This window comes from Anabrus simplex, chromosome 12 (genome assembly GCF_040414725.1).
Source record: "Anabrus simplex isolate iqAnaSimp1 chromosome 12, ASM4041472v1, whole genome shotgun sequence".
In the NCBI taxonomy this organism is placed as follows: Eukaryota; Metazoa; Arthropoda; class Insecta; order Orthoptera; family Tettigoniidae; genus Anabrus; species Anabrus simplex.
In genome coordinates, this window is record NC_090276.1 from 11059059 (window position 1) to 11072719 (window position 13661).

The 13661-nt window shown below is 40.1% G+C and overlaps 1 protein-coding gene across 1 annotated transcript in view; it reads left to right on the forward strand.

The window, feature by feature from the left end:
• Window positions 1–13661, forward strand: part of LOC136884398 (proton channel OtopLc-like) — a 136059-nt gene that overhangs the window by 68629 nt on the left and 53769 nt on the right. Inside the window, exons 3-4 of the mRNA XM_068229880.1 lie at window positions 3519–3681; window positions 13255–13369. Of these exons, the coding sequence (XP_068085981.1) occupies window positions 3519–3681; window positions 13255–13369 (278 nt within the window). The remainder of the gene's footprint in view (window positions 1–3518; window positions 3682–13254; window positions 13370–13661) is intronic.

The window sequence follows — 13661 nt, forward strand, 5'->3', positions numbered from 1 at the left end:
CCGAGATTCTGTCCACCAGAATGGCGTCGTTCTACCATATCATCCATTGTCCAGAATTTTATTGTTTATGGAAATTATTTCGTCTTTTAAGCCTAAAAACATATCCAAGATTCGATGTTTCTCTGTGTAGCTGAGAAAATAGTAACTTTTAAAAATTTCACTTGCGATATACGCTAAAAAGAATTTACTATACAGTTCCACATATTCAATATTTAATCATAATGATTATATTAAAATTGACATGTTTCGGCCCTTTTGTGGCCATCTTCAGGTATAATCGGAAATATTTGATCACTTAGAAGATCGGTGTTTTATGGGCACATCTTCCGTATGAATAATGACCGGCTCACAAAGAAATCAGGAATTTTCTAAAAGCAAGGGCATCTAAGTTGAGATGGATCCAAGAGTGTGAGAAAGATCTGAGAGAGACGGGCATTACGGAGGAAATGAAATGAAATGTCGTATGGCTTTTTAGTGCCGGGATATCCCAGAACGGGTTCGGCTCGCCAGGTGCAGGTCTTTCTATGTGACTCCCCTAGGCGACCTGCGCGTCGTGATGAGGATGAAATGATGATGAAGACAACACATACGCCCAGCCCCCGTGCCAATGGAATTAACCATTTAAGGTTAAAATCCCCGACCCGGCCGGGAATCGAACCCGGGACCCTCTGAACCGAAGGCCAGTACGCTGACCGTTCAGCCAGCGAGTCGGATATTACGGAGCATAAAATCAATGACAGGAGGAGACAGAACCTAGAAGACGGAGGGGCTCTTTACCATAGGAGCGGAACAAAGCGCTGATTGATGGGCTCAAGAGACACTGGCAGGATGTCAAAGCCCGCAGACGAACAAGACACAGACACTGAAAATGAGATTGATTGTTAACACGCAGTCCGTAGGGGGTCGATTCGAAAAACAAAACAAAAATGTGCCACTTTTAAGACGTTGTTTAAAATGTCTGTTAGCTTAAAATATGGTGTGTTGTGGTGGATGCCGGTCAAAAGGTGCTGCCACCAACATCACTGCTAAGCCATGGTATTATCAGTTTCATCGGGTCATGAGGTCTAACGGCTTTAGCAATCCGAATGAGGCTAAATCATCGCATAGGAGTTTTGGATTCACCGCGCTGTCGATGTCAGTATGCGGAGGATGGAGATCTCAACCAAAATTTGTTTTTAAGTTTGGCCTTTATGATGCTTCTCGAAACCGCTTTCTATCTGCACTATGTCATCGACAAGTGCCGTTCCCGACCAGCGCTGCATTGGTGTTGCAAGGTGAAGACAATTTAGTTCTCAACGCTGTGATGGACTTTTTGAGAACCGCGGATATGAGAATTTGACTTTGAACTCATCGCATTGTTGCCAGGGTTTTGTTTGTTCTCCTCCTCTCCTCCCGGAAAAGAGATTCAGTATGGTTTTATGTACGTGTGGATGATTTGGTTTTTATTTCTTGTATCTACTTCGCGCTGACAATTAATATTTTTTGAATGTGTGCTGTGAGTGTCCATTGAACGTGGAGGATGACCAAATGTTGTTACAACAAAGGTCAATAAAATAAAGAAAAGGATTATGTCAGAACATTTTAAGCAACTTCTTGAAAATGACATTAATAAGTGGCTATGAAATGAAATGAAATGAAATGAAATGGCGTATGGCTTTTAGTGCCGGGAGTGTCCGAGGACAAGTTCGGCTCGCCAGATGCAGGTCTTTCGATTTGACTCCCGTAGGCGACCTGCGCGTCGTGATGAGGATTAAATGATGATGAAGACGACACATACACCCAGCCCCCGTGCCAGCGAAATTAACCAATTAAGGTTAAAATTCCCGACCCTGCCGGGAATCGAAGCCGGGACCCCTGTGACCAAAAGCCAGGACGCTAACGATTTAGCCATGGAGCCGGACAATGAATGGCTATATTTCTAGAAGATACAACTCAGAGAATTAGAGTAGAGGAGAATTCCTCAAGGCAGTATTATAGGACCTTTATGTTTTCGTATATATAAATCACATGAGCAAAGAACTGGAATGAGAGATAAGGCCTTTTGCGGATGATGTTGTTCTGTATAGAGTAATATATAAGTTTAAAGTTGGTGAGCAACTGTGGAAAGACCTCGACAATGTTGTGAGATGGACAGCAGGCTATGGTATGATGATAAACGGGGTTGAGTCAGGTTGTTAATTTCACAAATAGGAAAAGTCCTCACAGGTTTCCCCTTTGGGTGGGAACGATACAATAATATCCACGATATCCCTTGCCTGTCGTAAGAGGTGACTAAAAGGGGTCCCAAGGGCTCTCAACTTGGGAGTGTGGGTTAGCGACCACGGGGCCCTTAATTGAGTCCTTGCCTTGCTTTCACTTACTTGTGCCAGGCTCATCACCTTCATCTATCCTGTCCGACCTTCCTTGGTCAACTCTTGTTCTTTTCCGACCCCGACGGTATTAGAGCACTCAAGGCCTAAAGACTCTTTCATTTTCACGCCCTTCGTGTCCCTTGTCTTACTTTGACCGATACCTTCATTTTTCGAAGGGGCGGACCCTTTCAATTTTCTCTCTCTGGTTGGTCTTAATAGAGGATGGTTGCCCAGTTGTACTTCCTCTTCAAACAGTAATCACCACCACCACCTCTCAGGTTTAATTACTGTGTTGATGGCTGAAAGTTCCTTTTAGGGATCATTGTAAGGACCTAGGTGTTAATATAAGGAAAGATCTCTATTGGGGTAATCACATAAAGGGGATTGAGGCTATTTCGGAGTGTAGTAAGGATATAAAGGAGAGTGCATATAAATCTTTGGCAAGACCTCAAATAGAGTGTAGTTCCGATGTATGGGACACTCACAAGGATTACTTGAATTGAGAAGTGGAAAAAAATCCTAAGAAAATCAGCTCGATTTGTTCTCGGTGATTTCCTACAAAAGTGTAGCGTTACGAAAATGTTGCAAAGTTTGGGCTGGGAAGACTTGGGAGAAAGGAGACGAGCTGATCGACTAAGTGGTATGTTCCGAGCAGTGGAGAAATTGCGTGGAATGACATCAGTAGACGAATAAGTTTGACTGGTGTTTTTAAAAGTAGGAAAGATCAAAATATGAAAATAAAGTTGGAATTCAAGAGGACAAATTAGGGCAAATATTCATTTATAGGAAGGGGAGTTAGGGATTGGAATAACTTACCAAGGGAGATGTTCAATAAATTTCCAAATTATTTGCGGTTATTTAAGAAAAGACCAGGTAAAAGTAAGATATGGAATCTGATTGATTACTTTAACTTGTGTTTATTTAACATTTATTTTCGTTCATAATATATCACTTTTGTAAATGATGGGATAATTCCGATTTTAGCCGAAGATGGCCGCAGAAAGGCCTCTGGTTAAATATTGAATAGGTGGAACTTTATTAGTACATTATTTTTAAGAATTGAGTTCATTAACGTTATACCTCAATGCGGAAACAAAAATTAAATGTATACGCTGCAGTGTGGACTGGATGTAAAGTTATAATTATATCTGTATTGTGTAGAGACAGCACACCGCCCCATGTTTGCCACAACACACTGTTGTTCTGTGTCTTGCAGGTTGCCCTCTCCCAGCTCCTTCATGTCACCCGTACTGTACCACGCCTCGCTGCCCGCCATCAAGAGACCCTCCCGCATCGAACAACTCCAAGGTGACTGGAAACAGCTCGGCACGTGAGTATTAAACACTTCTGTCAAATATTTCTTGTTGGATGTTAAAAATTAACTTTCCGGAAGGAAATTACAACAAGCGTTTTGCCCCACTGAGGCAGTTCCCGGCTACTGCGCCTTTAAGACACCGAACCGAAGGAAGTTATTTCTGGTACGGAGTTATCCGTGGAAGGCAGAGGTGAAAGAAGGTGCGGGCTGGAAAGGGTCTAACTACAAGTCCGAAAGATGAATTAAAATTTCAATAAAGGTTATATTTTCAATAGACAACAAGATTTAACAAATTTTCACTAGGTGAAATAACCATAAAAAACACAGGTACAATGATAATTTTAGAAGCGAAAACACAAGTTTTAGGGGATCATTACAGGATCTGGGCTATGAGCCCCAAGATCAATAATTCCTGAGCTCTCAGATCACAACCACAATATACCAAAGGGCAGAAAACCCCTAATTCCATGGAGCACTTGCTCCCACCTAGTAATGTCAAGCCTCCTAGAGGCACCTTTCAAAATACCAGAAAGAGCTGACCCGCTCTCAATCTTTCAAGCCTATTAAAGGCAATACCAGACTTTACAGTAACTTGCCATCGAGGCACAACTTACAAGAATTAAACAGGGGTATCTCGTACCCAGCCTACAGGGCTTTAAAAGAAAATTAATAGGTTAATTAAATGGCCCAAAATACCAAGATGAATTGAGGCGTTGCTTGCACTCCTACATGAAACCGTATAAAATCTAAGGGGCACTAGGCCGGTGATACAAGGGCTATTGCCAAACTAGGGAGGTGACTCGTATAAGAAAATTTTAATACATTAAGAGAAGAAAATCGGTTATGAAAACGTAGTCACCTCAACTCAAAATGAAGGGAAGCCCGAGAGGGTAAAGCACTCTCTATCTCCGATTTACAGTTAAAGTAATAAGAAACTTTTACATAAGCCGGCACTAAGTACCATTTTTAGAAAGGAAGGTTACATTGAAAAGATTTCGGACCTTCCTCGAGGGCTAAACTGCTGAGCTAGCAAGAAATAAAGATGTTAATAGGCCATTACCTTGTAGAAGAGCTGCTGGCGGATGAAAGAGGCGCTTCCCGCCTCCTGCTATACTTCCATACACTAAGCTAGATGTTGTACGAGTGGCCGGGAGCCATGAAAATCAGCAGTTTTTATACTCTCGGGGAAGATTCGAGACCTTTCATGAATGGTAAAGACACCCAAAGTCGTTTATTGGGTAGCTTACAGTTACACCTCAACAATGGGGAAGAAAGATGCCTTTGGCTAAAATTAATGGCAGAAATTTACGATTGACTAATTCCAAAACTGGCGGAAAGAAAGATTAATATTGCCAACCCACAAATGAAATAACAGCATTTAGTAAAGAACAAACTTATGAATACAAAATATCTTCAAGAAAAGTTCCTTCACTTCGCACCAGGGTGCATGATGGTAGTTTTTGGTAGAGACATCTGTGAGAGAATGTCCACACTTCTTGATAATTAATAAACAAAAACAATTCGAAATTAACACAGTGATATCTTCTGATAAACGGTTGAATTAATTCAGTTTTAAAGTTCAGAGTTTCAGCAGTAGAGGAGTACTTTAAGGCGGAAAATTCAAATGTACGGCGTATAGGTGTACCAACCGGTACAATTTCAATTCCTTCCCTAAACTAGGATAGCGGCAGAGTTGCCAATTTAAGCCACTATATGGCTAGATCTAGCAATTTCGTGAAGACCTATTAAGTTAGCCACATATTTTCGAAAACTCCGCTAGTGGCATTTTCGCCACTTTCCTTTCTTAAATTGGCCATTTCTATTCATATTTTATTACTTTCACTGACCTGTCTCAGTCTCATCCTTGGCTTGACAATATAAAAGTGACCGAGGTATGTGTGATGCTAGTAATACCATTCCTTATGCAGCCAGTCCCTGTTATAAATGGTCTAAAAATATCACTCATAGGTTCGATGGGTGCATGCATTTCAGTGGGCTTGTCAGACTGATATGTAATATCAACTTCTGGCTCAGCGAGGAAAGCAACGGGAAACTACCTCACTCTTCATTTCGCTAGTACGCCTCTTCAGTGACGCTTAGACTATCTATGACAGCTGTTGGCTTAACTGTGGAGGATCAAACCAGCCTTCGGGATGGACATTTGGAAGAATGACGTTTTTATTGTAATTTTCAGTGTAGTTAGAGATTTTAAAACTGTTAGTTAGGGCATTTTTCGATTTATTTATTTATTTATTTATTTATTTATTTATTTATTTATTTATTTATTTATTTATTTATTTATTTATTTATTTATTTCACAACTTTATACTTGGTAATATAGCAAGTATTTCAGTATTTTACTTACAAGAAATAGATCTTAATCATAATTTACATAACTTTACAATATACGCCTTCATTATTCTCTTCGTTATAGTAGTTGCAGCCTTTTCAATTTGTGCTCCGTACTGAACATTCAGGAATGTTCTGACGATCTTGTAGGTCTTCAAAATTTCAGCTTTTCTGCCACATAGTGAGTGTAGAAAGAGCCTCCGTGGCTCAGACGACAGCGCGTCGGCCTCTCACCGCTGGATACCGTGGTTCAAATCCCGGTCACACCATGTGAGATTTGTGCTGGACAAAGCGGAGGCGGGACAGGTTTTCTCCGGGTACTCCGGTTTTCCCCGTCATCTTTCATTCCAGCAACACTCTCCATTCTCATTTCATAGCATCTATCAGTCATTAATAAATCACTTTGGGAGTGGCGACCCCATCGTACTAACAGCCTATATCTGCTTCATTCGTTACATCCCTGACCCGGTCAATGACTGGAAAACAGGTTGTAGGTTTTCATTTTCATTTTCAGTGAGTGTAGAAGGGGAGGTGTAGTTTCATTATGTTGGTGCGAGTCCAGTCGGAGAAAGGAGAAAAGGAAGATTTGCCACTCTGTCTTGTTTCCAGATCCGTGGCACTTCCATAGCCAGATGAGTATATTTATCTACCTCCTCATTGTAGCCTATTTTTGTTTCATACTGTGGTCGTTCGGGATAGCGATGTCAATGAGATATGTGTGTTGATTCTTTTTGTCTGGTAATGTTTGGTCTATTGTGCAGAGTTGTTCTATCTGTTTGTTATCGTTCGATCCCAGTAGAGTTTAAAATTGTCATTTTTCAGTACACTTAGTGGGGAATATATGTAGTAAGGCACTCTGTTCTGGATAATACCTATTATTATTATTATTATTATTATTATTATTATTATTATTATTATTATTATTATTATTATTATTATTATTATTATTATTATTATTATTATTATTATTATTATTATTATTATTATTATTATTACTACCTGCTAGTTGCTTTACATCGCACCGACACAGATAGGTCTTATGGCGTCGATGGGACAGGAAAGGGCTAGGAGTGGGAAGGAAGCGGCCGTGACCTTAATTAAGGTACAGCCTCAGCATTCGCCTGGTGTGAAAATGGGAAACCACGGAAAACAATCTTTAAGTCTGCCGACAGTGGGGTTCGAAACTACTGTCTCCCGAAAACTGGATACTGGCCGCACTTAAGCGACTGCAGCTATCGAGCTCGGTATTATTATTATTATTATTATTATTATTATTATTATTATTATTATTATTATTATTAGGATGGCCAGTTTCAAAAATATTTTTAGTGCTCTCTTCCTAAGGACCTTTCCAATTAATTCTTTATTACAGCATGCTCAGACATGTACCACATCTGAGATGTGGCTTTCAATAAGAGCATAGTAAATATCCCTACGATAGAATTTATGTCTCAATCTACTAAGGATAACAATCACAGGGATAATTTTGTTACAAATATTCTCCACCTGATTACTCCACGACAGATTTTCATCTATAATCAGTCTTTTGAATTTAGTACTCCGCACTCTCTTTACGCTATGATTGAAGAAAAGCATATTTATATCCAACTTTGATGTTTTTGAAAAATTATGTAGTTTGTTTTTGTTAGGTTAATAGTTAGTGGGTTGGAATTAAGCCATGTTTCAAGTAATAGAATATCCTGCTGCATATTTTGTTCAAGTTCATAATTGCTAGAGCCTGCATAGAAAATATTAGTGTCGTCAACAAAAATGGATACTCTTGTTTCAAGGAGGCGGAAAGGAACCTGCAGGAGATGGCAACACTTATTAAGATATACAAGAACGCAACCCACTCAGGAGGAAACTAGATCACCAGAGTTTTCAAGAAAGGCCGAACTTGAAGACAGGAAAGACACGGGCGAAAGAAAAGAGCAAAGTCCAGAGAAAACAGCTGAAATAACGTGACACTTAATAGGCTGATACAAAGAAATAATAATAATAATAATAATAATAATAATAATAATAATAATAATAATAATAATAATAATAATAATAATAATAATAATAATAATAATAATAATAATAATGTCCGCCTCTGTGGTGTAGTGGTTAGCGTGATTAGCTGCCACCCCCGGAGGCCCGGGTTCGATTCCCGGCTCTGCCACGAAATTTGAAAAGTGGTACGAGGGCTGGAACGGGGTCCACTCAGCCTCGGGAGGTCAACTGAGTAGAGGTGAGTTCGATTCCCTCCTCAGCCATCCTGGAAGTGGTTTTCCGTGGTTTCCCACTTCTCCTCCAGGCGAATGCCGGGATGGTACCTAACTTAAGGCCACGGCCGCTTCCTTCCCTCTTCCTTGCCTATCCCTTCCAATCTTCCCATCCCTCCACAAGGCCCCTGTTCAGCATAGCAGGTGAGGCCGCCTGGGCGAGGTACTGGTCATACTCCCCAGTTGTATCCCCGACCAAGAGTCTGAAGCTCCAGGACACTGCCCTTGAGGCAGTAGAGGTGGGATCCCTCGCTAAGTCCGAGGGAAAAACCGAACCTGGAGGGTAAACAGATAATGAATAATAATAATAATAATAATAATAATAATAATAATAATAATAATAATAATAATAATAAAAGTAACTAAACATTTCTTTTTCACAAATAACTACCAAAATTCTGATTCAACTGTTCATACATGTTCGTCTTACGTGATTCAGGACCTAAAGCTGTATCCTCACCAAACTTCAACAAAATCGGTCCACTAGTTTTCGAGCCTATCCGGAACAAACAAATTCATCTCATTTTTATTAATAGATAAAGGTGCTGTGCCAACAGACTTTTTTTTAAATATTTGACGAACGTTGGGTTCCGAACATGAAATTTAAAAATAATTATGCCGCGAATCAGTAAATTTCACAAGAATAGATCGACCATTTTTACCAGAGACTCACAGACTAATATTTCAGCCTTAATACCATTCCTAGAAAATCTCATCTCTGCTCTGAAAGAACGATTTCTGCACCTCCAGGTGTTAGTCACCGCTCGCTTCTGTGATGTTTCCTTTGTACGAGGAGGACGTTGGTAATCCAGTGGAGGATCTAGTTAAAGTGGAGTGATACTTGTGGTGACTCAAGTGGCAGAACAGCACAGAACTCCCGGCAACTGTTCCCAAACATTTCGAATTTGCTCCATAACTTGGCCACCTTGCCCGTGACGACAGCAATGCTTCTCTACGTTGAGACTCCTCAAAACTTACTTGAGAGGCACCACTGGACAGGACAGGCTTACCTGTACATACACCGTCACGTAGAAGTAATAATAATAATAATAATAATAATAATAATAATAATAATAATAATAATAATAATAATAATTCAGACGGTTGAGGCGCTGGCCTTCTGACCCCAACTTGGCAGGTTCGATCCTCGCTCAGTTCGGTGGTATTTGAAGGTATTTGAAGATACGTCAACCTCGTATTGGTAGATTTACTGGCATATAGACTAAGTCTCTGGTAAGAGCCCAACTAGAGTATGGTTCCACTGTATGGGACCCTCACCAGGATTACTTGATTCAAGAACTGGGAAAATATCCAAAGAAAAGCAGCTCGATTTGTTCTGGGTGAGTAGCGTTACAAAAATGTTGCAAAGTTTGGGCTGGGAAGACTTGGGAGAAAGGAGACGAGCTGCTCGACTAAGTGGCATGCTCCGAGCTGTCAGTGGAGAGATGGCGATGGGTGGAATGACATTAATAGACGAATATGTTTGAGTGATGTCTTTAAAAGTAGGAACGATCACAATATGAAGATAAAGCTGGAATTCAAGAGGACAAATTGGGGCATATATTCGTTTATAGGTAGGGGAGCTAGGGATTGGAATAACTTACCAAAGAAGATGTTCAATAAATTTCCAGTTTCTTTGCGACCATTTAAGAAAAGGCTAGGAAAACAACAGATAGGGAATCTGTCACCTGGGCGACTGCCCTAAATGCAGATCAGTAGTGATTGACCGACGTAAAAGAATTCCTGTGGGACCAAATCCCGACACCTCGGCGTCTCCGAAAACCGTAAAAGTAGTTAGTGGGGCGTAAAGCAAATAATAATAATAATAATAATAATAATAATAATAATAATAATAATAATAATAATAATAATAATAATATTACCGTAATAATAGTTTTATTTTTTATTTTTTATTTATTTATTTATTTATTTATTTATTTATTTATTTATTTATTTATTTATTTATTTATTTATTTATTTAGGACCCTTGGACCACGTGATTCCCAACTCTGGCGAGCTTTCTTCTTAGGCCAGAATCCTGTCTTACTTGTGCTGTGGGTTGCTTTCGTTTCCTGAGTCCACTTCACTTCACTCCAAGACGCAGTGTTTTAGCTGTCAGTGTCTGGAGAGTGTTGGATGTTCTGAACAGCATTCTAAATTTATCCTTGTTGAATATATTTTGTCCGCCTCTGCAGTGTAGTGGTCAGTGTGATTAGCTGCCACTCCCAGAGGCCCGGGTTCGATTCCTGGCTCTGCCGCGAAATTTGAAAAGTGGCACGAGGTCCACTCAGCCTCGGGATGTCAGCTGAGTAGAGATGGGTTCGATTCCCACATCAGCCATACTCGAAGTGGTTTTGCGTGGTTTCCCACTTCTCCTCCAGGCAAATGTCGGGATGGTACCTAACTTAAGGCTACGGCCGCTTCCTTCCCTCTTCCTTCCAAACTTCCCATCCCCCACAAGGCCCCTGTTCATCATAAGAGGTGAGGCCACCTGGGCGAGGTACTGGTCTTCCTCCCCAGTTGTATCGCCAGACCCAAAGTCTCACGCTCTGGGATATTGCCCTTGAGGTGGTAGAGCCGTGATTCCTCGCTGATTCCGAGGGAAAAGCCAACCCTGGAGGGTAACCAGACTAAAAGAAAGATAGATGGATAGAATATATCTTTGCGATTAATTTTTAAAATTGCTAAGTCTTTTCGGACCAGTTTCTTCCATTTAGCATTTGTCCCCTTCCCTCTGGGAAGGGTGTTGAAGATTCTTGAGATCAGACTCTTATTGTCCATTCTGACTACAATATGACCGTAGAAGATAAGTCTCCACTTTCTCATGACTGATGTTATGCCCTCTAAATGTTGGTGAAGCGCGTTGTTATGCCTGATTCTTATTCACTTCTGTCTTTGATGGGGTCTAGGGCTTTTCTCAGGATTGAAATTTGAAATGTCGTATGGCTTTTTTTTTTTTAGTGCCGGGATATCCCAGGACGGGTTCGGCTCGCCAGGTGCAGGTCTTTCCATTTGACACCCGTAGGCGACCTGCGCGTCGTGATGAGGATGACATGATGATGAAGACAGCACATACACCCAGCCCCCGTGCCACTGGAATTAACCAATTAAGGTTAAAATCCCCGACCCGGCCGGGAATCGAACCCGGGACCCTCTGAGCCGAAGGCCAGTAAGCTGACCGTTCAGCCAACGAGTCGGAACTCGGGATTTATTTATTTATTTATTTATTTATTTATTTATTTATTTATTTATTTATTTATTTATTTATTTATTTATTTATTTATTTATTTATTTATTTATTTATTTTATATATGTTCGCCTGATGGCCGGGATCGTTAAGGCATTGAAGTCTAAATGGTCTGATATCGTGGTTAGTCGGTTCGAGTCCCGTTGGTCAAAAACATTTCCACCATCAGAATGTCGGCCGCCATAGTAGGGGAGGTGGTGGTATTCAATTTCTAATCACTAGATTGTGTGCCAAGAGCCTGCATTGAATTCCAAACTTCTCCGCAGTGCTCATAAGGAGTGAGGGCATATGACGCTGTTGGTGTTGATTCTTCCGTCGGATGGGGACGTTATTTATTTATTTATTTATTTATTTATTTATTTATTTATTTATTTATTTATTTATTTATTTATTTATTTATTTATTTATTTATTTATTTATTTATTTATTTATTTTTATTTTTATTTATCTATCTATTTATTTAATCAGTGGCAAAGTTAGAGCTCGTGGCCCTCTCTTATACTTAACCATGAATTTTACAGATAATACACTACATATATAAAAGAAATATACTATTCTTCTTGTTTTATGACCACATAGGATCACTTTAGTCAGTCCGTCGTTCAGGTCTCTTTGAAGGGATTGTTCGGGATTTGCGGTCCTCCCAGTACTTCTTCACACGCTCTGATCTTTGTGCCCTCTCCTCAGTTGAAAATGTACGTGTTGTTGGTTTGTTTTGTGTAAGGGTAAAGCGGAGGTTTGTATTCTTGAGTTTTGTATTCAATTTTATCTTATTTGTGGTGTCTTCTGTTGTAAGGCCTATTTCCTTCAGATCCTCTCTTACTTCTCTGATCCATTTACATCCTGTTGTGGTATTTTTGAGATGAGATTGTGTTGTACTAGTTGTTTCAGGAGTCTCGAATCCTGCATCCTCCAAAGAATCCCAGTTTCCTCTTACGCATAGTATCTGTAATGGGCTCTAGCTCTTTGTACACGACTTTGTTAGGTATTATCCGCCACTGTCCATCTTTCTGGTATTTTTTTTTGATGCAGGTTCTTCCAATCCTCCTTTCAATTTTCATAAGTCTGTCAGTCTTTGATTGTTTATTCAGGTGAAAAAGTGTTTCTGCTGCATATGTAGCTTCCAGTTTTATAACTGTGTTGTAGTGTTTTATTTTTGCATTTATTGATAGACATTTCTTTTTGTAGATATCCCATGTTAATTTTTGTGCTTTAGCTAATCTATTTGCTCTTGTTTGGATTGAGATTTTCCATTTAGGTTATATGTTATTACTTCTATTCTATTATAAAATCAAAGATAAGCTAAATATTACAGACTTGGACAACATATAATGAAGAAAGAAAGCTAAGTTCAACAAATAAAATAAAATAAGAAAAAGTAAATCTGGAGCATGAAGGTAAAAAGAAAGCTTTGAGCAGACCTCTTGGAGCTATTCGACAGGAGTAGGCTATGTGCCGGCACTTGGTTTCACCCTCTCCCTTCCTACTATCATATATCACGTGGTTCATTTCATCTCCTTGACTCCTATGATGAGGTTGACGTTAGGAAGGCCACGCGGTCATAAAAACCCACCACGACAGATTTCATCTCACCACATCCCCGACCCTGTAGAGAAATGGGACAAGGGTTGGACAAATATTTATGAGTGGTCTATACCTTTAGATTGTAGAGTGATTTAACATGTACTACTGATAGTGGTAGAATGACTGGCGTGTTTGTTCCAGAGATGCCCTCACGTCGACTTTGTCAGCACTCTATGGCAAGCTGGTGGTGGTGATGGGGATTGCCTTCCCCATGGCTGAGGTCATCTCCACGTACATCCCTCCCTCCTTCTATGAGGTAAGTAATATAGACCGCTGCTCTGCCTGGGTCACAGCCCCAAATGCATATCAATGATTTATAGTTTGTTGTTGTTGTTGTTGTTGGTGGTGGTGGTGGTGGTGGTGATGGTACGAATCTACGAGAAACAAAGGAATTGTCTGTAGGGACAGACTTGATGCAGACAGAAAAGATCGAACATAAAGGGCTGACTGCAGAAATGATGACTAGTTTTAAGCCTTAGACAACGTCTAAATCGTGCACAATCTTCCATTGAATAAACAATGTTCAGCCGGTGTTTAACTAAACATCG